This window comes from Acromyrmex echinatior, chromosome 12 (genome assembly GCF_024713525.1).
Source record: "Acromyrmex echinatior isolate Ae372 chromosome 12, ASM2471352v2, whole genome shotgun sequence".
NCBI lineage: Eukaryota > Metazoa > Arthropoda > Insecta > Hymenoptera > Formicidae > Acromyrmex > Acromyrmex echinatior.
Window position 1 is genome coordinate 8,182,667 of NC_141863.1, and position 23,887 is coordinate 8,206,553.

General features: G+C 29.2%; 2 protein-coding genes and 1 long non-coding RNA gene across 4 annotated transcripts; 2 read left to right on the forward strand and 1 right to left on the reverse strand.

The window, feature by feature from the left end:
• The first annotated feature begins 4,525 nt into the window (after window positions 1-4,525).
• Window positions 4,526-9,975, forward strand: Alg9 (alpha-1,2-mannosyltransferase Alg9). The gene is given in 13 exon segments (XM_011054642.2): window positions 4,526-4,844; window positions 5,504-5,642; window positions 6,213-6,418; window positions 6,504-6,617; window positions 6,699-6,809; window positions 6,894-7,176; window positions 7,528-7,650; window positions 8,019-8,232; window positions 8,309-8,450; window positions 8,664-8,793; window positions 8,900-9,030; window positions 9,133-9,239; window positions 9,242-9,975. Coding segments are annotated over 13 exon segments (1,809 nt in total). The 5' UTR covers window positions 4,526-4,764; the 3' UTR covers window positions 9,271-9,975.
• Window positions 9,976-10,498: 523 nt separating this feature from the next.
• On the reverse strand, window positions 10,499-11,640 carry LOC147907792 (uncharacterized). The gene is made up of 2 exons (XR_015546960.1): window positions 11,283-11,640; window positions 10,499-10,885 (listed from the first exon to the last, which is right to left on the reverse strand). It is a non-coding gene; the product is annotated as an uncharacterized LOC147907792 (long non-coding RNA).
• A 1,607-nt stretch (window positions 11,641-13,247) lies between these two features.
• LOC105145179 (4'-phosphopantetheine phosphatase) lies at window positions 13,248-20,734 on the forward strand. Of its 2 annotated transcripts, none has more exons than XM_011054578.2 (13): window positions 13,248-13,773; window positions 14,276-14,558; window positions 14,730-14,913; window positions 15,003-15,095; window positions 15,362-15,509; window positions 15,710-15,900; window positions 16,738-17,012; window positions 17,078-17,230; window positions 17,323-17,410; window positions 17,508-17,712; window positions 17,871-18,028; window positions 18,197-18,366; window positions 18,496-20,734. In XM_011054578.2, exons 1-13 carry the CDS (start codon window positions 13,764-13,766, stop codon window positions 18,842-18,844), a joined length of 2,307 nt encoding a protein of 768 aa, XP_011052880.1. In that variant the 5' UTR covers window positions 13,248-13,763; the 3' UTR covers window positions 18,845-20,734. The 2 variants fall into 2 exon arrangements, with proteins under 2 accessions (XP_011052880.1, XP_011052879.1); XM_011054577.2 differs by having other exon boundaries at window positions 13,248-13,662.
• The last annotated feature ends 3,153 nt before the right edge of the window (window positions 20,735-23,887 follow it).

A 23,887-nucleotide genomic window follows, 5' to 3' on the forward strand; every position in this document is an offset into this window, starting at 1 on the left:
ATTAGAACTTTTTAAAATATATATATAGAAAGAATATCGAGTTACATTTTGCATCGTGCATCTGTCTAAATTTTGTTATTAAAAATGCATTAGTTTGTTTTATATATGCAGTTTTATTATAAATAGAAATATATATTGTAATTTAAAAAAATAATATAAAGAAATTACCTCCCAATTTGTACCGGCATAGCAATATAGGTTATATTTCTACAAATATATTTCTTTCACTAAAAATGATATAATTATTTTTCGAATATCTGCTGAAGTGAATAAAATTCTATTCTATTTTATAACTACATTTGAAAAGAATTTATGAAATATTATAAGAAATATCAAGGATGAGAAAAAAACATAATTCATCAATTTTAATTTAGGAATAATTATTGCTTCATGAATATTAAACATTTTTTTAAATATTGAATCTTATCTACTTGCACCAGTTGTTTAGTTGAAAAAGATCATACCCTAAAATTGACAGCTGTTGGATAGACTGAGACCGTATATCTCTTTCTCTCTCGCAGAATTTCGCTAAAATACGACGTCATCTCTCGTATGGCGCCACTTTGATTACAGGCTCTCTAATGTCAGCGACAGATAAATTCGTTCGAACTTACAATTAGATTTTCATTTATTCTTTATAACGATTTGCAATTAGTGTGCTTGTGAGGTTAGGGTGTGTTTATTTTGATCAAATGGCAGATAAATATTTTAGTGCTCAGGAATATACTGACATGATCATCATATATGGTGAAGCCGGAGAAGACGCTGTTGAAGCCGCTAATCTGTACGCAGAACGATTTCCTGGACGCAAGATATTTCCTGATGCTAACGTTATCTTAAGTTGTGTTCGACGTGCGCGAGAAACAGGATGCGTGTTGCAGATTGAAACTGAACCTGAACAGTAGTTGGCGCATTTTCAGAGTTGTAGGTTAAACATGCATGAATTCTATATTCGCGTGCACTAAGGTGATTCTTCGTGTATATTTCTTGTGAACTCATACAATTTCCAGTTCAAGTAAATTGCACTGCGATTATTTGTCGATCTTGAAATACATTCTCAAACCGAAGTTGGAGTAGTAATATCACAAATTAAATTGACAAGCAATTTATTCTTAGAAAACTGTTTTAAGATTTTATGCTTATTAGTATCAAATTATTAATTGTTAATTTATATATGATTGATTTTCGCTATTCTGATCTCTATGTTTATTATTTATTTGCTTGAAATTGTTAAATTATTTATTGATTTATTCAAATAGAACAACTTAACTGAAGTAGCTCTGCAGACACTGATAGTGTCTCGGTAAATACTAATTATATTGATTCAAGCATATAAAAAGTTATCTCGTTTTACTTAGAGTTTCTTACTTAACTTTAGAGTTTCAGCTTAGAATCATTTAGATGACCCTGCACACTACATCTATTGCGAGCTTATATGATGAACTCTTTGAAGCTTCGTTTGCTGGCCTTGGTTTGTTTTCGATAGAGTCTTATTTTATGAATTTAAATATCAATTTAAATATTCGTTCAGATTTAAATGTTTGTTACAAATTTATACTTACATATTCAATTTTGTAAACTATATATTGAAATCTTTTTTAGTTTTGAAATGTACTTATGCACAGAATTAAAGTAGTAGTATCACATACTAAATCAACATGCAATTTAACAATTTGATGCTAATAAGCATATAGTAAAAATATTAACTATTTGATGTAAGAATCTTAAAAACTATTAAACTTTTGTGAAAAATATTACCTCAACTAGGATCTACTTTTATCGACAATAGGATTTAAAATTATATTTATTTTCATTGGTCCTATCCTTTAGAATTATAATTCTTGCATGAAATTTTATATTAACTTAATTTTACTTTTATACTAATTTATTATTTTACTCTACAAGGTAGTGACGAAATGATAAATTTTAGGTACATGGTGCACCTAATATTGTTGGCCAAGATAAGGCAAACCTCAACATTGTTCTCCACTTGATGATTCTAAAGTTCATAAGTTGAGCAATCAAGATCATCGAACAGGCTGCTTACGATTACTATTAAGGAAGCAAAATATCTAATCGACGATGGCATTGTAAAGTGCAGCGAGTATACCAATGAAATATTTATATGAAAGTTGTTACATAAGTTAAATAAAAAGCAGACAATTTTGTTAATCGAAATTTAAGCTGCCAAATACTAATTCATGCATCCGCAATGAAGGAACCACTATTATCTACCATTTGCTATATCTCGTACAGTTTCGTGTATGTGTTTTCATGCGATTAGAAATTTATAATTGGAATCGACGGAATGCAAGTATTGTTGAGTAATGTTTCAGTCACTTACAGGTATAGATTTTCCCTTAGTATTATCTCGATTAGATGCGATTTGACTCAATTTCAAGATTTGTCAAATATGTGGAATGGCATTTAATTTTTTTTCGTCCAAACATACAATATGTACACCATTGACTTCTATTGACTTCATTAATCATATACGCTTCTACATGTAACCAATATAATGCATCGTTTATTCAGAGAAAAGATCTTGATACAGATTGTAAAAATTAGCCATGTAAATTGAGTATTAGAAATGCTGTATCAGTTTTAAATAAAATTGTTATGTGAGACGTATATATACTTTTCCATTAAGTAAGAATAGTTGAAAAATAAAAGTTTATGAAATTTTAACACCTATTTTATTTTATATTGCAAATTATTTCGATCCTTATAAAACCAAACATTCTTAATAATTTATCGTTAGAATTTTGAGAATTTGAAAATTATTTTTAACGTTCTCTTTTAGTTATAACAAATTTTTTTCTGTAAATAATATTTGCATAAATTTATAGTTAAAAAATTTACAATAGTTAAAAATTTAAAATATTTAATAAAAAAAATGTCACAAAATGTAAAAAATATGACAATAAATCCATGGTCATGCATAATAATTTGTAAAATAAATGTTATACGCATTTTACAATAAGCCATTAATCATAAATCAGAAATTAGAAGCTGGAAATTGACCAATCACAGTTGTCAATTTCCAACTTCTTTAAGGCCACTTAAGGCAACTTCTTTAGGCCATTAAGACGAAGAATACAGACTCTTACATAACGCATAACACATAATGCATAAGAAAATGAACCAGTCAAAGTCCTTTATTTTTTTCTTTTCCATAAAGGATTTTGATTGATTTTCTTATGCTTCATGTTTTATGCGTTATGCGAGAGTCTATGCTCTCCGCTTAATGAGCCGTGAGGTAAATCTGATAATCCACGCATGTGATTGGATAATCTTACTACTAATCCAACAGGTAAAATTTATCAAAAGATGGAACAATCGGCCCTTAAGGATACTGTCAACGCGATGCTGCCAACGCGATGCTGCCAACGCTTTGAAGCGTTTTTTAATTGGTCAGTTTGTAAAATTCTTTCTTCTAATTGGTCCATCAAATGTTTATTTAATTTTTTTAGATTATTTGTTTTTTTGTAAGGTGTGCTAACCAAAGATCATTATAAGATTACTTATAAGACTGTCTTCTGACCGACTATCTTAAGATGGTGTGCCAATCAAAGACCATTATAAGACATTACTTAAGACTGTCTTCTGACCGACTATAAATATTGATCATTGTCTAAAAAAAGTTATTTATAATAGTAAATAATTATATCAATAAAATAATAATTTATTTATTTGTAAATACTCAATAGTAATACTCAATAGTAATAGAATATTATTTTGCTTGTTGTGATATTCACTGCCAATAGTCATCTATGCCAATAGTTATCAGCAGTAATAGCAGTGAACATGGGAACAAAGCCAATGTAAACTTAATCGAAATAAATAATTACAGAATATTTACACACTGAATGACTTAATATAGTTTTATCTCAATTCTATTGACTCGTTGAGCGAGCGATTTCTCTCAGATGCATACTGATTGTACAGTATGAGACCTACAGTTTAATATCAATTCCGAACGACGAAATTTTATTAGAGAAGTGCTCTTGGCAAGGATACTCTCCAGTGGTTTTTTGTCATTGCCTGTCGAGAGGAGCTATGAGCGCGAAAAAATTTTTCGACTCTGCTTGGGATCGAATCCGAGATCTCTGCTGGCATAGCAGTCTTGCTACGCTATGCTCGCATTCGACTATGATATAGTTTAGGAACTTGTAAATACTAAATACTTGTATATCTTGTATATAACAATATAGTGGTATTTTAAGATTAATAATTTAATGCTAATAAATATCTTAAAAAATAAAGGCAAATTTTTTTAATTCTTTGAGTAATTGCATTATGCGCAAATGCAGCTTTTACAAGACAAAGTTGCATTTGTGCATAATTAACATAATGCAATTGATTAATCGATAAATTAAAAAACGCCTTAATTTTATTGCGAAAAATATTGCCTCACCCGGGATTCGAATACAGATAGATGAATATTACCGACAGGTATTGATTATTAGTTCCATTTGGTCGTCTCTGAGTTAGCGAGGGCGTCACAAACGCTATCCCTTTTCACTATACGCTTCTTATCTTGTTACGACATCGAACAATACATATGTTTATTGAGAATTGTTGAAAATTGAGACATATGTTCGTTCCTCGTGATTCGTTCTTCTTGAAGAAATGTTTAACATACGAGTGAAATTTCAACAGCCGCTTCTATTTTATTCTTTTTCTTCGTATTGATTATTGCTAAATGTTTATTTCATATAGCGATGTGACTCGAATATAATAAATAAAAACAGCGAGAAAATCATGGCACCTAACCAACGTCAACGACAGCTCGTTTTGTCAAAGAAAGAATTGAAAAAGATTAATGGAAGAAGATTCTCAAAGTACATAAAATATTTTTTTCTTTCTTCAGATTTTATAAATTGTTATACGAAATACTTATCATCTGGGATCGAATTATTTCACCTGTCAATTGTTTATTGTTGAAATAGAAATAAATCTACAAACAGCTATAAATATGTCCCCGTTATACTTCAGTCATATATATATACACACACACACACACACACACACACACACACACACACACACACACACACACACACACACACACACACAACACACACACACATTTTTATATTAATGACAAAATATCTGATGTAAATCTCGAAAGAGAAAAAAGCTTATTCTGTAGCATATTGAAATTGCAAAAGACATGTGTTACAAATAATCATTTAATTGATCATTTAATTTTCACGACTTAATATATATGAAATGTTTAAAAAAGAAATCTTTCAGAATTTCATATTTTAACTTGCCTCTTATTGTAACAATTGTATCTTACAGTTGCTAAGAATATGGATATGCATTTTCATTGTTATTTTTCTATTATAATTTTACTGTTATTTTCTAATTGTATCTTGCAAACTTTATAGAAAATAATGTTCTAAAAACTGTGATCTACGCAATATGTATTGTAATATCTTAAAAGTATGAATATATATATATTAAAAAACAAAGAAATAATTAAACGATGTTTTAGGCCAGAAGAATCTTCCGATATGGGACTTGTTTATCCCTGCTATGATACTGCTTTTAAATTGCTATTATCGGCAAGATTTTGCTCTGCTGTATGGTGTCATATAACAGACTGTGATGAAACGTATAATTACTGGGAACCAGTGAGTTTATAATATAATTTAATTCAATTTTACATAAATTTAAAAATACTACAAAAATACTATACTTAGAAATGTACACATTCTTTGTTGCATCTAATATTTCTTAAAAAAATTTTAAAAAGTAGAATTATTTTTTTTATGAAGACAAATAAATCATTCCTAGAATATCTTCAGTAAGCAAAATGTTAATAGTATGCTAGCAAAATATTGCAGCAGATTAGTATCAATTATGTGTGCATAAGTTTGTATTCTGCCAATACTTTCCAATATAACAACAGAAATTGAGAAGAATCTACCATTTTGTAAATAAGGGTTTAAGGAGTTATTTAATTATAATAAGTGGTATTATTTGAATAGTTATACAACGGGTTATATAACGGATTCTATTACATTTGCGTTGGTATTCTGTCAATAAAATTTGTAGCAAGCATTTTACAAAATCTTTTCGATAGACTTGGCTATTTTGCAATGTGAACACAACAAATTTCTCTCATTCTTTGATATTTTTAATAGATATAATATACTTTGACGCAATGCATTTTGTTATATCTGCATTATGTCTTATCTTAGAGTCATTTCTTGCTCTACGGAATAGGCCAGCAAACGTGGGAGTACAGCCCTGAATATGCCTTACGTTCGTATATGTACTTATTAATTCACATGGTACCAGCAAAAGTTTATCATTATCTATTGGAACCAAATCCCGCGTTAGTTTTCTATTTTACGCGATGCTTCCTATCTGTGGGTTGTACATTATCTGAAGTATACTTTTACAAGTACGTTTTTCCCTTAAAACTAACACTTACATATTATGTAAGGATTAACACATTACTTTTTATAGCATATAATTCTGTTTTCTAGGAGTGTCTGTCGAGAATTTGGAATTCATGTGGCGAGACTTACATTTGTATTCCTTATTCTCAGTTCTGGGATGTATATTTCCAGTGCTGCGTTTTTACCATCGTCTTTTTCAATGTGGGTACAATTACAAAATGAGAAATATATTAGTTACACTCGATACATTATTTATACATTAGATATTAATATTTATCACAGGTATCTAAGTACTGTTGCTACAGCAGCTTGGTACGCTCGCCAGTATGAATTGGCTATTTTTGCTACCGCTATCTCTTCGTTACTTGGATGGCCATTCGCTGCGCTGCTCGGGTAATTTTTGTACTAACATGAACAATTTTTATATGATACATTATATTACACAGAGAAATTCATTTTCCTTACTTTACTTTTTAGGCTTCCCATCGCCGTTGAAATGTTAATACATAAACGAGATTGGATCAAATTTATAAAATGGGTCATTATATCTGCTATTGTAATTGTGATACCAATGGTATGGGTGGATTCCTTGTACTTCGGCAAACTTGTCATCGCGCCATTAAATATCATATTGTACAATATTTTCACCAGCCATGGACCTAATCTTTATGGCACTGAGCCGTTCAGTTATTACATCATCAATGGATTCTTGAATTTCAATTTCGTCTTTATTGGTGCATTATTTGCACCCTTAGGCTTAGTAAGAATAGTTCATATTCAATCTATTTAACAAAATCTCTCAAGTATCGTACACTTTCTGTGAACTATAGATTCTTCAACGAATAATTTTCTTCTAACTTGAAAGTTAGATTAAATATTGTATTTCTTTATTATTGATATTACAATTTTTAAAGCTTTTTCTTGAAATTGACGATAAAATATTATATGTCTATAAAATATTATATTATCTTTCTAAAAAAACTAGAATTATATTTAAAGTTACTTAATTTTCAATAGATAATTGTATTAAATCAACTTGAAAGTGCACGATAATTGCAATATCTTGTACAACACATGATTTATTTCAGCAGTATTTTAACTATGTTTATAGTTTTTAGCATGGCTGATCGTGCCAGCAAGGCATCGTCCAAGAGACCGTTCATGTCTTTCTTATTGGTATTCATTGGCTCCTTTATATCTATGGATTCTTGTATTCTTCGTTCAGCCGCACAAAGTACGTATAAAATACCATTGGTAATAATATTAAGAGTAAATGCATTTGAACATTGCGTTTCTACATATACACTCACCAATTAAAAGGTTGCAACACTTTTTTTTAATGGATTTCGGAAGCGGTCTGCTTACCGAGCGATTGGTTTTTACTTGTAGATCCGTAAATAAAGACCAATCGCTCGGTGAGTAGGATGCATTCCAAAAACCATAGAAAAAATTCTATTGCAACCTTTTAGTCGGCGAGTGTACAAGAAACGCTAAAAATTTTCTATTTTTCCACGATATTTAGATTGTTCAAATGTGCTGTTGATATGTAATGAATTGATAAAATAGAAAACGAAGGAATTGACGAAATAAATGTGTCAACAGGAGGAACGGTTCTTGTTTCCAGTGTATCCTATGATTTGTTTAGCAGGCGCTATAGCGGTGGATATTGTACAGAAGTTATACTTTTATGTTAGAACGAAATTCAATCCATCGCATATCAGTTGTCACTATTTGCAATATACTGTACACATCACCGTTCTAGCAATACTAATATGTGGCCTCTTGGGATTATCAAGATCATTGGCGATATATAAAGGTTATTATTATTATATTAAAGGCGATTTGGTTTAAATAATAGAGTTTGATAAGAAGTTTATGATTATGTGCGTTAGGATATTATGCTCCCATGGAAATTATGACTGAAGTCAACAAACTAGAAACAGAAGGCGACATACCTAAAAACGTTAACATAAACTTCTGTATTGGAAAAGAATGGCATCGTTTCCCTAGCAGTTTTTTCTTTCCGTCTAACAAGTAAGTGGAAAAATTAGTGCACAATATTAATTGCATAATATTAGTTGCAAAAATTTTAAAAATTAAAATTTCTGGGTTTATGAAATTCTGTTGTTGAAGGAGAGGGATATGTTAAAGAACACATCTCTACCGCTAATGCAAACATACAATATAGTGATATATTTCTTTGATTTGATACACATTTGAATTACATTATTTTTAAAATCATTTCAGTTGGAAGTTACAATACTTGAGATCCGAATTTAAAGGACAGTTACCTCAATCCTTCTTAGATCATGAAAATGCAACAAGTGTAATTCAAGCACATTTTAATGATATGAATAAAGAAGAACCATCGCGTTATGTACGTACTTATCTTACATGCAGATAACAATATTATCGGTTATTACACTTTAAATTTTGTTACAGTACTATAGATATATTATCATATCTCTGCCTTTTGCTTTCAGTTTAATCTAGATAAGTGCCATTTTCTGTTAGATTTGGATATAGAAACTGAAACAGTTCTAGAACCAAATTACTCTCGCCTAAATCATCAGTTTATTATTGTGAAATCTTCTAAATTCCTAGATGCATCAAAGTAAGTCCAAAGCTTTTATTCACACATATATATAATATATTAACTGTAATTAATGAAAATTATATTTATAACTGATATATCCTATTATCATTTATGTTACAGATCACATCCATTCTTCAGAGCTTTTTACATTCCATTTGTATCTTATAAGTTTTGTAAATATGGTTCATATAATTTATTACAAAATAAGTTTAACTCCATGCTTTTATCATCAAATCAAGAAATTCCAAGTTTTCTTAAGCAAAAAACAGTTTTAGAAACAAATTAATATAATTAATTAATTTGATATAAAAAAAAATTAAACTTATTATTTTATAGAACATTTTTGCATATATATCCAACATTCGTACTAATTATGTGTATATTGAAAGTAATTGTATGTATATATGTATAAATGTGTGTGTGTGTGTGTGTGTGTGTGTGTGTGTGTGTGTGTGTGTGTATGCGTATGCGTACATGTATGAGACGCATGAGTTCGTTTGAAAATGATTGACTCGCAGGTTCCAGGGTCGATCCCATGTATCCTTCAATTTTCCAACCTCAATTATCACCTCGACTACATTTTATGAAGAGTTGGGTAAAGCTAGTAAGCTTATTAAGTAAAAATTATATTTATATTTACAAACTTCAAGAAATTAGGCATCAAACAGTAACATAAGCTATAACCGATATATAAACACCTTGTATACAAAAAATTATATTGAAAAATTGTATTGAAACTGTTTGGTAATTTTATTGTAAAAATATTGATCTTTAAAATATTTATAACTGTTTGCACAATTAATTTCGAAATAGTATTTCGATAAAGCTAATTATATGGAGAATCTCCTCAGTGATATATCTGCAAAATTTGTAAGAAAAATTGTTCAATATCTGATAAAAATACATTTCAGTTGTATGATGTTTAAAATATTCAGAAATATAATTATGTATAAAAGAATCAAATTAATCCTTACATATGCTGATTAAAATATACAACTATTTCTAAATGGAGGGATATAACATGGAAAAATTTTAAGAATCAAACATTAAAAAAAAATTTTTTAAATATGTATTTTTCAAAATCAGCTTTATTTAATTTTTGACAAATATTTAGAAATTTTATTCTAACAAAACTGTTATGTCATGACAAATCATCTTAATGCAATTATTATAAATTTTTGTTAATTTATTTAACTAATACTCTCACAATTTGTTTAACAGAGTAGAATTTCCGTAAGCGTGCAATTAATGAATATGTAAATATATAAATTTGCTCTACTTGATTTTTATGCATTACGTTTATGATATCATCTATCTCTTTTCCAGGTGGTAATTGTACACTACCATTAGGCAAAATTTTCATATGCTTTTGAACATTAAATAACAAATTTAGAAATAAATACCATTGTTCTGATGACACTCTACTTTCTTCCATCAATTGAACAAGTTTCTCTTTAGTAGTAGTTGTCATTGAGTGCATAATAAATTTTCTTTCTCTTATTGCTTCCAATTTTAAGGCTTTTTGCCAAGCTTCAGGAGACTCTACATACCCATTTCCTTTGCTAAGAAGTGATTTATATATCTGTACGATTTGTTTAGTTCTAAAATCTCTCACTTCAGTAAACGCATATTTTTTTAGATAAACAGAAAAACAGGTCATTAGAGCAACAGCTATTTCTTGAGATCTTTCTTCTTCATTTTCGAAAAGAGTTGCCAAACAAGTTGGGAGATTTTTTAAAAGATATATATAATGTGACCTATCTTCTTCTTCCATTATGCAATGAAATCTTTATAACTAATTCTCTATAATGTGTGTTTTTTCTAATTATGGGAATTTCCTTCAGATTGTAATAGATAGTTTGTGTGCATGTACCTGCAATGATATTACCAAACAATTGCAACACAGTTCTTCTGTCATAATCTGAATTATAATTCGCATTATCATTCTAATTCGAACACCAGCTCAAAATACGTTACATTACTATTTATAGATGTCTATGGATAACTTCAATCAAATTTCTATTAATTTATACAATTAGTATTAATATATATACTTATCAACATTAATATAGAACAATTAAAATTTTGTTTCAACATGTGGGAAATTAGGTTAGCTGAAGTTAAAAATTGTATAACTAAAATAATTTATTACTGATTCATAATATTTATTAGCATATAGTAGTTGTTTTTGCATAAACAATTTTATCGATTGTGTTAATCCGAGTATATATTAAAATAAGTATATATTAAAATAAGTTTTACAAACTCACGTCTTTCATTCTAGGCTGTCATATGAATTATATCTAGTTATATCTATCTCGCTTTAAGTTCAAAAAGTGTACAGTTCAACTACAGAAAATAGACAAGGAGAGAAGGCGGAAAGAGTACAGAAGGTTCAAGTATATAAAGAATAGATCTGTATAATTACACTTCCTATGCTAAAAAGGAAATAAATATGCTATTAGCGAAAGAGAAATTATAAGAAATATAAAGTTCAACCAGAGAGAAATCTGAGAGTGGACATTCCGACTTTTTTCGTGTACCAAACTTCGTAGGGTAATGTCCATGTTTTTGTGGTTCTGTTCCATACTATTACATGGATTAGCAAAGAAAATGACGAATAATCAACTTTAATTGTTTGTTGTTATAAAAACGTGATACTACTCTACAAGGTTTGATACACGAAAAAAACCGGGATGTCCACTCTCAGATTTCTCTCTGATTGAACAAAACCCACACAGCATAGAAGATTGAAGCAATATTGCTGCAATGTTGCAATATTACAGATTGCAATGCAACAGAGGTATTACAGAAATGTAAATTAACATATGCCTGCAAAATGTAATATGCTTGTAATATTCCACAAACATTGCAAAACTGTAATTCTTTAATTGTTACAATAATAATATTATAAAAATATGAGTTTTTAAATATTTATATAGTACAGTCTTTTAGTTTAACAGCCGTTTTTATGATATAATAATTAATATAATCCATTTTATATTTAAATAAAAAATTTATTGATCTATTATTTAACAGCCATTTCATTAGCTAAATTTTATATTTATTTTAAATATGAAATCAAAAGATTATATTGAGATAGTAAAAGATAATATTGAGTTTGGATACAATTAATGTATCATTATCGGATAAGATGATAAGCAATTAAACTGCTGAAAACAATTTATCGAAATATTAATTATGTGATCGATGATCGTATTTATGCCTGATGAGAATGCAAGAATAAACCAGCGCTTTATTGATCAATTTCATATAATCATTTTTTAATCGATTTCAATTGACTCGAAGTGCTTTCGAATTAAAAAGAATCACTACGATTAACTTAATCCATGATTAACTTATCAAGCGACTGTATTATTATATTAATGTGGATAATATTTGTGTATAGTTTGTTCGGGGTACACACATACATGCTTTATCCTTATGAATAAATTTATCCTTCAGAATTAATATTATATTTATTGGTTATGGTTTCATTATTTTATGGTTTCATTATTTAAAAAATTGCTTTTGAAAAGCACATATCATAGAAATACGATTTGTAGAAAAATTAAAGTTAGTGAGATATATGTTTAGAAATAGTTTTCATTTTAGAGTCTTCGTAAAAAATTTATCCAAATACATTATATTGCAATATTGCTAGAACGTTGTTGCAATATAACAAAAAGCGGATATCTTAACATTGTTGGAATTTTGCAACAATGATTCAACAACGTTTCGTAACTACCATGCAATATTGCAACGTTTCAGTGAAATCATTCTGCAATGTTTCTGCAATCTTTTTGTGTTGTTTGGATTTTGCAATGGTTAACAAGATATTATATTTCTCATTAACCATTGTGAAAATTGCAAAATGGTAGAAGACTTTTAGACTCACAATCAGTTTAGTTCACTCTATCTACAAAAGCAATTGATAAAAATTTACGAAACACTATATATATTAATATCATATATTTACATATACATATGTATACAACATTTGTCATGCATGATGTCCATTTTTAAATCGGCAGTTTGTGGGTTTGTGCCGTCTGGATTCGAATAAACGTAAATAGGTATGTTCCGTTTCACGTATAATGCACATCATTTTATCCTTGTTCACCGAATATTAAAAAAAGATAAAATGATACATCATGCACCTCTATATGAAACGAAACGTAGGTCACAGTCCTCGTTGCGCTACACTGTGGCAGAGAGAGAGAGAGAGAGAGAGAGAGAGAGAGAGAGAGAAAGAGAGAGAGAGAGAGAGAGAGAGAGGAAGAGAGAGAGAGGAAGAGAGAAAAACACGAAAATCCTTGAAGGCTTGAAGGGGATCTTTCCCTCTCGAGTTAAACGTTTACGTTGGTGATGTCGGAAAAGGTTTATCAGGCTGATAATACCGTGATCATATCGTGATGTAAACAAGTTCGCCAACCTGCCAGTCGCGTTAAATGCTCCGTAGAGTAGAAGTGTCGCGAAGTCACACAATCGTGAGAGAAACCGAACGGAATTATTCGTAGATGGTAGACGTGGGGATGGCAGCGAAGAACAACAGCGACGAACGGTCGCATCCACGATGTATGAAATTACCACCTGCTGTCGAGGTGTTCGCCAATTTGAAGAATGCGCAAACCTTCGCCATAGACATTGGTACGTCGTCGACCGGATATCTTCCTGAGACTGGGATTACTAATTACTTATTAGTCCCTCACGCGGTTCCTGATCCCTCGAGAGGTTAACATGACCGTTACATGAGATCAAGTAATCGTCATTGAATTGTCGCTCGAGTTGACCTATCACAGTACTGTAACGTAATACTCGTTAGCAGCATATTGCATACTAAATTATGTAGTTACGCTTCTATTTGTACATACAATTATCATTTAACATGAATAAAAGGAAGCATAAATTTGCAAATATATTATATATAGTAATGTTTTCTGCATAAGGACTTTTTTCAAAAGATTTTTTTCTTATTAAAATAATAATAAAAGAAGAAATAGAATAAAATTTATATTGGATTTTATATCACATCTTAAAAATTATATTTTACATATTACATTATTTTTGATTCTATTATATCCAAATAATTTTAATTTTATTTTGATTGTCAAATTTGAAAAAAAGAGTTGAATTATGAATTTATAATAATGTTCCTTTATTATTTAATGAATTTTATTATTAAGTTTTATTCTTAAGTTATTACCATTTTGTTATGTTCTACATTCTATCCAAATTTAGGTATTATATATTATTATTTCAGGATTGTCGTTAACCAAAATTGCCTATTACTCAACAGTAAGTTATCGCAAAGCACTTTATGAGGATGCAGAAGGTTTAGGGAACAGTGGAGAACTAGCATACAAAGTATTCGAGGGTAATAGACTGCATTTTGTTAAGTTTGAGACAAGATATATCGAGAACTGCTTAAACTTTGTCAAACAGAATTTAGTGGATGTTGAACGATTTCATGGGAAAAGTATTAAAGTTACTGGTGGTGGAGCATTCAAATATACCCCATTGCTGCAAGACAAATTAGGATTATTGTGAGTATATTCTTGTATTTTGACCTTGTATTGAACCTTTCTCTTTGCTAATCAAATTTTCATTATCAAGTATCTTACAATACGAAATATTGAAGTTCATATTTTTAATTTTTGGTGAAACATGAAATTCTTGAGATATGATGTTTACTGATTGATAAGATAAAATTGCAGAGTTGACAAGAAAGACGAGATAGACTGTCTGATAAAGGGTTGTAATTTCTTACTTAAAAATATACCATGTGAAGCATTTGAATATCACCGACATGCGAATCCAGAATATAAGTTTCAAAAAGCTGGACCTAACATATTTCCATATTTGTTGGTTAATGTTGGCAGTGGCGTCAGTATTCTTAAAGTAAGCAATAGATATTTAATAAACTTACTTAGTAATAAGTTATTCTGAATAAATTTATTTACTTGTAGACATTTTTTTTATTTTTATAGGTAGAATCAGATGAAGTATTTGAAAGAGTCGGAGGTACAGCCACGGGAGGGGGTACATTTTGGGGATTGGGATCGTTACTTACAAAAAGAAAGGTACAGAATTTACATAATTTCTTAGATTATACCTTAATAATCTCTTAGATTAATTTCTTTTTACTATCACTATATCAAGTGCATGTATCAATATCTTTATATTTGGATGGATTAGGTGTCTTTATAAATCTTTACAAATATCTAGAAATAAAATCATAAGAAATTAATTGTATGAGAAGATTCTGCTCCATTGTAGTACCGTTGAGTCGTGTGAATTGTATATATAGATATGTATTAAAACAATGACTTTAAAAACACCCTACTAGGACTTTGATGAATTGCTGCAACTTGCAGAACGAGGAGATCACCGTAATGTAGATATGTTAGTGAAAGATATTTATGGGGGCGATTATTCCTCCCAAGGTTTACCTGGAGAGCTTATTGCATCATCTTTTGGCAAAGCGGTGGCTTGCGGTAAGCAAGATATAAATGAGTCAAAAAAGTTTACATCAAAAATTTCTAGTACATTAATTTAATTTTTAGAAGCATGAATATATTCTTTCGTGTACAATTGAAAAGTGTTAAAATATCATGAGCAAATATCTGAAAGATCAGATATCTATGAAATTTACGCAATAGCAGTTTTAATATTAATTATATTAATAACGTTCTAGGACAGCCAAAATTTTCTGAAGCTGATCTTGCAAGAAGCTTACTGTTCACCATTAGCAATGATATTGGACACATAGCTAGTTTGTATGCAACTGTTTACAACATGGACAGGGTTTACTTTGGTGGTTATTTCCTTCGTAACCATCCACTATCAATGCATACCATCTCATATTCTATCAAATATTGGTCTCGTGTTAGTCATTATGTTAATTTTTTCTTGATCTTTTACAATGTTTTATTGATGGATCTAACTATTATATATCTTTGAATCAAATAATTTAAATAATTAACTACAAATACCATAAGTTCGGGAATACCCTACGTTTTACAGGTTTGTAAATAATTATTTAATTGAAAAAAGACAAAATAAAAGACACACATACGTACGTTATCTATAACATAATAACGTTATCTATAATGTACGTATGTACTTTTGTTTCGTCTTTTTTCAATTAAAGATTTAATAACATGCTATTAAAATATGGAATTTTAATTAAAATGCGATTCGTACGAAATTTGATTCGTCGGTGCCATTTTACAATTTTTACGAAGTAAAAATCTTAAAATTTTTACGGACTGAAATCAACTTGCGACTCAAATAATTTACCACTTTTATAGAAACTTTTATTAAACTACAATTAAATAATCTGCGTATATATAACGAACACAAGTACGATGTTGCATAACAAGTGACAATATACATAGACAACAATAGACCAAAGTGCGAAATTCAATCTTGAACGCTTCGATGCTGTGAAATGATTGTTTAACATATTTTCGGCAAGCTTATAGGTGTATAAGTACAAGCTTGTAGGTGTTGTAGAGAAATGTTTATTGTCATTTAGACGTCTCACGAAGTATTTAAACCAAACACATGTATAGATCGCTGTCATGTAATGGCTTTCCTGTAAAATGTAGGATGTTCCCAAACTTATGGAGGGTACTGTATATGCATCAAAGTGCAAAATGTCTTTTTCTAAATTGTGCATTTCTGTAAAATTTATGTTACTGTTACATATCTATTATTTAGGATAGGGTAACGCCTCTCTTTCTTCGCCATGAAGGTTACCTTGGTGCGATTGGAGCATATTTATACAGCACCGAACAGAAAGACAAATGCAGCTGGTTAGAAAATTATGCCGGGTCATCGAGTTTTAAAGATTCCGTATCAACCGACCTCGGAATTAAAGTCGATCAATTAGAAATCGATCAAGCGGAATATGCTGTTACATTCTGTCCGCTATTGGAAGATCCCGCAACTTATATTCCTGACACTACAGACCTCGCTCAGGATAAAGAAGCAAGGTGAGACTTTTTATTTAATTTCAACAATTACGATTACATAAAAACTAAAATGTTTCTGTTTATAGAGATTATTGGCTGCAATGTTTTGAAGAATCTGTGGATAAATTTGTGTCGAGAGCTATTCATAGTCAACCATTTAGTCCAACGGCAAAAGACAGAGGATCGAAATTAAAAGAGAAATACATAAACAGATTACACTATCTTCACGCACAACCATTGTAAGTTTTCCATCGCTATGACAAATACTAAAATTAATCGTACTAAAAAAGTCAATTTATTTATCGAGTTATTAAGTAATACAAACTTACAGTGCATATGGGGCACTTACGGTTAGAATATTATTGGACACCATCGAGCATTGCATGAAAGAATTCGATTTTCCAGATCCGTATCTACATGTAAGTATCTCTAGTTTGTTTTTTTTTCTTCAATATTTTTAAAATGAAACGAAATGAACGTATCAAACTGAAATTTATATGCATGCTTTGTTTACAGCAAAAAAGAAAGGAGAACGAAGAAGCTTTAAGACACCTACATGAACGTATAATTGTTATAGACAAGTTAGAAGATGTAGAAAAGATAAAGGCTTTGATTCTTGGCGTTCTCAGTGGCAATATATTTGATTGGGGTGCAAAAGATGTTGCAAAGCTATTGGAAACTAATGATTTTGGCTTTGAAGAAGCTCAAGCGAAAATTCCAGGTAATTCAATAATTATTGTTACTAAAAAAAAAATTAATATTGTAATATTTAGTGTTACGAGAATTATGTAATAAATTCTTTTCTACTCTTGATATGTTTTAAAATAATATTCTATCATATGAAGACTATCATAATTCTTGAAATTTGAAATAAAATAGGCAGACCATGGCTAGAGGATAATTTAGATGATTGGATACACAGATTACAGAATGGACCAGTTCACAAATGTGCAGCTATCTTTGTTGATAATAGTGGTGTAGATATAATTCTTGGAATTCTGCCATTTGCACGAGATTTGTTGCAACGAGGAACTAAAGTTAGTTTTATTAATATTATCCATATTTGAATTATACTTTTCAAACTATTTTTAAAAAACAAATTTATTATGTATATATTATATAATATTTATATATTTTTTAATACGAATTTATTATATAATTTAAAAAATTTATTTAATTGCATTAATTGTTTTTCATGCTTTTAGGTAATATTGTGTGCTAATTCTATGCCAGCTTTGAATGATGTAACGTATCCTGAATTGGTCGTCACATTGCGAGACGCTGCGAAAATTTGTAATGTTATCAGACAAGCGCTGGAAGACAATACTCTCATTGCTATGGAAACTGCACAAGCAGGTCCCTGTTTGGATTTCAGGTATTCATGTTATATATAGAATATTTCATAACATATAATAGAATATTTCATAACTACAATTATAAGTTTGACTTTAATTAATGATACTTTAATAACATTGATTAACTAATATTATTTCAATTTTAACAGTCGTCTCAATTTGGATCTATGTCTTGCAATGGTCGAGCATAATGTAGATCTTATAGTCATCGAGGGAATGGGTAGAACTTTACACACGAATTTTAATGCTAAAATGAAGTGCGAATGTCTGAAATTGGCGATCATAAAGAATCGATGGCTGGCACTTCGTTTAGGTGGCGATATGTATGCTGTGATATGCAAATACGAGCAATCATCATCGAAAACCAAGATTTATGATATTGAAATAAAACCAGAAGCGATAAAAGACGGTTGCCCGTCAAAATGTACAGGAGAGACAACAGAACTTCATAAATGCGACAATTCTAGTGATAGGAATACAAGTAAAATATCAGTATAAAACAAGCAATGCGATTATTTCTGTATAGACCAAATAATATAATCACGAAATAAAAAGGAGACCAAATTCGAGGCCCATTTTTTTTGGGATCGGCCGCTTGAATTTGATCTCCTTTTTACTCCGTGAATATAATTAAATTTACAACCATTTGCCTTCCGAAAAAGAGAAAACTTAAAGACAGAGTTACGCGCAAATACGCTTAAATTTTAGAAGTGTGATCGAATCTGCACTAGTGTTAAGAAACAAACATACAGATGAAAGAAAGATCATGTAATTCATCATGTAATTAATCGCATAATTATATTTATGCGATTATTGAAATAATTTTATTGATATGAATAATTTATCAATAAAATTTATTTTATTGATAATATAAAAATAATACAAATAATATTTTTTTATTGATAATCTATAAAATTTATTTTTTAAATTTTTCGTTACAATGATTACGTATGATTGTTTTAGTTATAACTTATTATATTACTAATATATTGTCGATCTTTTCACATGTTTTGAAAAAAAAAATAATGTTAGTATTACCATCTGCCTTCCAAATTCTAAATCTAATTAAAAATATTTTGTCTATCAGTTATTATATTTTAATCTAAGTTGCGCAAGATCTAAATTAAATTTCATGAATCCTATTAACTATGAACAAGCAAAAACATCACTTTCTTTTATTATTGAGATACCTATGCATGTTAAAACAGAAAAATCCTCAAAAATAACGTTTGTAAAACGTAATTGTAAAATGTTTTATTTGTATTCGACAATTCACAATTATTATTCGACATTTGACAATTATCTCATTTATAAATTATCAATTAATGTAATATGATCAATTTCGTTTATAATTACAATTGACACAAAAAATTAGTTATTGACTTCATTTTTTACAGAAATGCTAGGACTATCAATATATATAAACAAGTATGTCTGAACTCTTTATATTATTGTAAATGATTAAAATCGTTATATAAATAATTGATTAAAGACAATAAAACCGTTTTATATATAATTTGCAATTACCATAATTATTAGAAAAATTACGTTTATTTGTAAGCAAAAATCTCTGCAATATACATGTAAAATACTGCGAAATATATTTTCTGTGATACTATGATATGCAAAGATAGTATAATATTATTGCAAATAACAAACTAGTGTTTTTTAATGCTATTAATTATAATCCAGATAAAACGATATTTAATTATAATGCAAAAAATTTACATTCAAATTTGTTTCCCAAACAGAGAATCTAAAAATAAAAATAAAAATAAAAATTGCTTTATGAATACATGTGTAAATTTAAACAGGGTCAAATAGTAAAATAGTGGAAAACAAAAAGTGGAAAAATAGATAAAAGATAAGGATTTGTGGAATTTGTTCTAATCAAAGTAAAATCAGGTTCTATTAAGTTCGATATATCTATCCGTCAAATTGGGAACAGTAATGTGATCTTAAAAAAGATAGGTGCGTTAAGTGAGCTCAATAAATTGAAATTTACCTGGAAAATCTCAAAAATAATTCTTTGATGCGAAATTTATAACTCTATTCAATTCTGTATATATGTAATAAAATGTATATTTTAAAATATTAACTATTGTAATCAATGTAGACATATGCGACATTTGATTTCTTTTTATGGACATTGTATAAGTCGAATAATTCAAAATCTGTATGACATATATAGAGTATCCATTATTAAACGAAATATATTTCTTCTTTTGTGTGGGCACGTGTTGGCACTTGAGAAGATTCATCGTTCATATCTGCGAAAGATTCCGTGTTGTACACATTATTTTCACGTTCAGATTTTAAGAACTGATGTTTTGCCTTTTTCTTATTATAACAAGAAATAAACACGAAAAGATTTTTATTTTTATCAAAGTCCTCTCTTTAATATCATAATTTTGTCCTTAATTTCCTGTGAAGGTGCAACAGCACTGAACAACATAGATACGTGATTGTAGGCTCTACTCTGATTGTAGACTCTCTAACCCATTCTTATTCTTATAATTATATTTATAATATATAATTATAATATTATATACTATAATTTGCAATTTGAATAAAGTTAGAACTCTTCTAATTGTATAAGCAAACTACATTTAATTTAAAATTGTGAAGAAAATTTATATGAATAAAAATGAAACAACCTTAGAGGCCCTCCACCACTCCGAATTTTTAATGGCGATCCTCTTTTCTTTGTAAGTATATTCCCTCGTAAAAAAACGAATTACTAATAAATTTAGTCGGTTTTTGCAGGTAAGTATGTTTTAAATTTATTTTTTAATTTTATATCTTTTTTTCTTTAATTATTTTATTATATTTCGCTAAAATCATATTGCATTATTTTTTAATTTTATATCTCTCTTTTTTTCTTTAATTATTTTATTATATTTCGCTAAAATCATATTGCATTATGATTAGCGAAATACAATAAAATAATTAATATAATTACATTGCATAACTTTTTAATATTATCTTTTATTATAATCCTTTAATAATACAATAATTATTTACAATACAATATATAATAAAAAGTGTTGTTCGAAATATAATAAGAATTATATTATAGGAGCACAATTAACAGAATTTAGTAATGAGGTATTATACGAAAATGTCGAAAATACATAGGATAACACAAATTTTCTAAACCAATGTTTAATGAAATATTGATAAATGTGGAATGAAAATACTAACAACAATTAGATCGTACTTACTATTAATTATTAACTTGCGATTATATTATAAAACTTATTAATATCGTAAAATAAAAAGTCATTAATACATTTACGACAAGACTTTCATCGCATTTAAAATAATTATACCGATAATTTGATCAAGGTCCCTCCACGTTGTGATAAGGTTAGTATCCGATACAAAGAAGAAAAAAATCTTCATAGAAAAGCGAACTTGATGTATTCTGATTTCACGTCAAATTCATTTCCATTCAGATCCATTCGCAAAAAAAAGTTAAGCAATCCGTCAAACACCAGCGGTCTTATTACAGAAGGATGTGAGTTCCAAAATCTTCGGCCACTTTATGATAGAAATATTGGTAGCCGTCTATACATTTTATTGCATCAATTAATATCAAACTATAATATTCAAAATTTGCGAGGAACTTCATTCTGCCACATTCCTACCTCATTCTTATTAAAAATTAAACCTTAAACTGATTCCTATGGAAGGTGCTTACGCCGGCATATATTTCATAGTAATACAATACTGCAATTGTACTTTCATTTTTAATGTTGACTACACAAGTATTCGGTACCCCGTTCGAGCTAAATCGAAATTGATAATAACGCGAGTTTTAACGAATAAGTAGCTTCTGAAAAAATTTGTATTATAATAACAAATTTAACCTCTTTTTTTTTTCTTTCCCACTTTCCTCTCCTCCCTCTCCTTACCGTTCCTTTCTCTCTCTCCTTTTTTTCTCCCCTTTTCCTTCCTTCTTCACCACTCTTGCTACAGCCATCCTTTTTTTGCTCCACCACTCTCTCCATTCTAACAGAACTAGAGTAGTAATATCACAATTAAATTGTCAAGTAATTTAATAATATTGCACATTGCAATTTTATTATATAATGGATATGTAAAATGTTGAATTTATGAAACTTGTTCATATATTGTTCATATATTTTTTATACCTGAATAGCAAAATCTTGTTGCAGAGCGATAGATATTGTTTCCCATATTTTGTCCTTCTTTTTTGGATGGTCTAACATATCTACTTTTGCTTCGTACAAATTAAGAAGGACTAATGTTGCATTTTGATTCTAAACAGCAGCTGTTAAATACATATTTTTTCTCATTAATAAAATAGAGAAAAAAGTTTTTTAACTACTGACTATTTCAAAACTTATACTAAATACAAAAAATTAAAATACAATAGTTTTCTAAATTTCTAAACCTCTATACTTACATTCTTTCTTTTCTGCACATAAACTATCCGATTCATTATAGTTTTCTTGCCCAAAAGAATTTTCATTAAAGTTTTCTTGAACAAAACATTCATGCTGAGAAATGTGATCAAGCGTTATAATATCATTACAGTTTAAACATTGTATTTTCTACTTAAGTTTTAAAAAGATTTGATATAACTTATGAACACGCGCAATTCGTCAATGACCATAAACAAATTTCTTAGATACAGTGCTACAAATATTATAACATTGACTAAAGTTGGTAGTCATGATAAGCGACACAAGTGTTCGACTCTGCTCTACAGTTGTGTCGACTTGTGTTGTGTTGTGTCCTTGTTGGAAGGCGCTTGTGTCGACACTGTGCCACTTGTGTCTGTTGTTGGAAAGCACTCATTATTAACTAAGTAAGGCAGACAGAAATGTAGAAGTTTCGATTCTTTTCGGGCATTTTTTTCAATGTATAACTTTCAATTTTCAATACATAACTGTTATAATAGTTGTATAGGGTCGAATAATATGTAAAAGCGGACACGACGTGATTCCTTATGAAAAAGTAAAAAAAATATATAGAATAAAATTTTTCAATTTTCTGCTTAGTTTTCGAAAAAATCGAGTGCAAATCCGCTGCATACGTACGCTGTTACGGTTAAGCTAAGGTTCGTTAGACGCGTATAATGTTCATAAACAACGGTCTATGACTTACGATGTCGAACCAAGATGGAAGGAATAACATAGTGTATACAGGGGACAGTGTCTCTCTCTAAATCTCTACCCTCTCTGTCTATGTACTGTTCATAAGGTTCAAGGACTACAAAAACTTGTGAAACGCGAAAAACATGAAACGGTATTCATAGTTCATTTTTATTTTAAAACTGTCTTAAATATAATGTCTTAAGATGTCGTAAGTCATTCCAAGGACTGTTAACTTAAGCATTATATTTAAGACAGTTTTAAAATAAAACAGACTATAAATACCCTCCTCATGTTTAGCGTTTCACAGTTGTACCTTTGAATTTTATGAACAGTCCATAGACAAAGAGAGAGCAGAGATTAATAGCGAATTCGGCAGACCGCACTGAGTGCGAACTTTTTCAATGCCACGCATTCG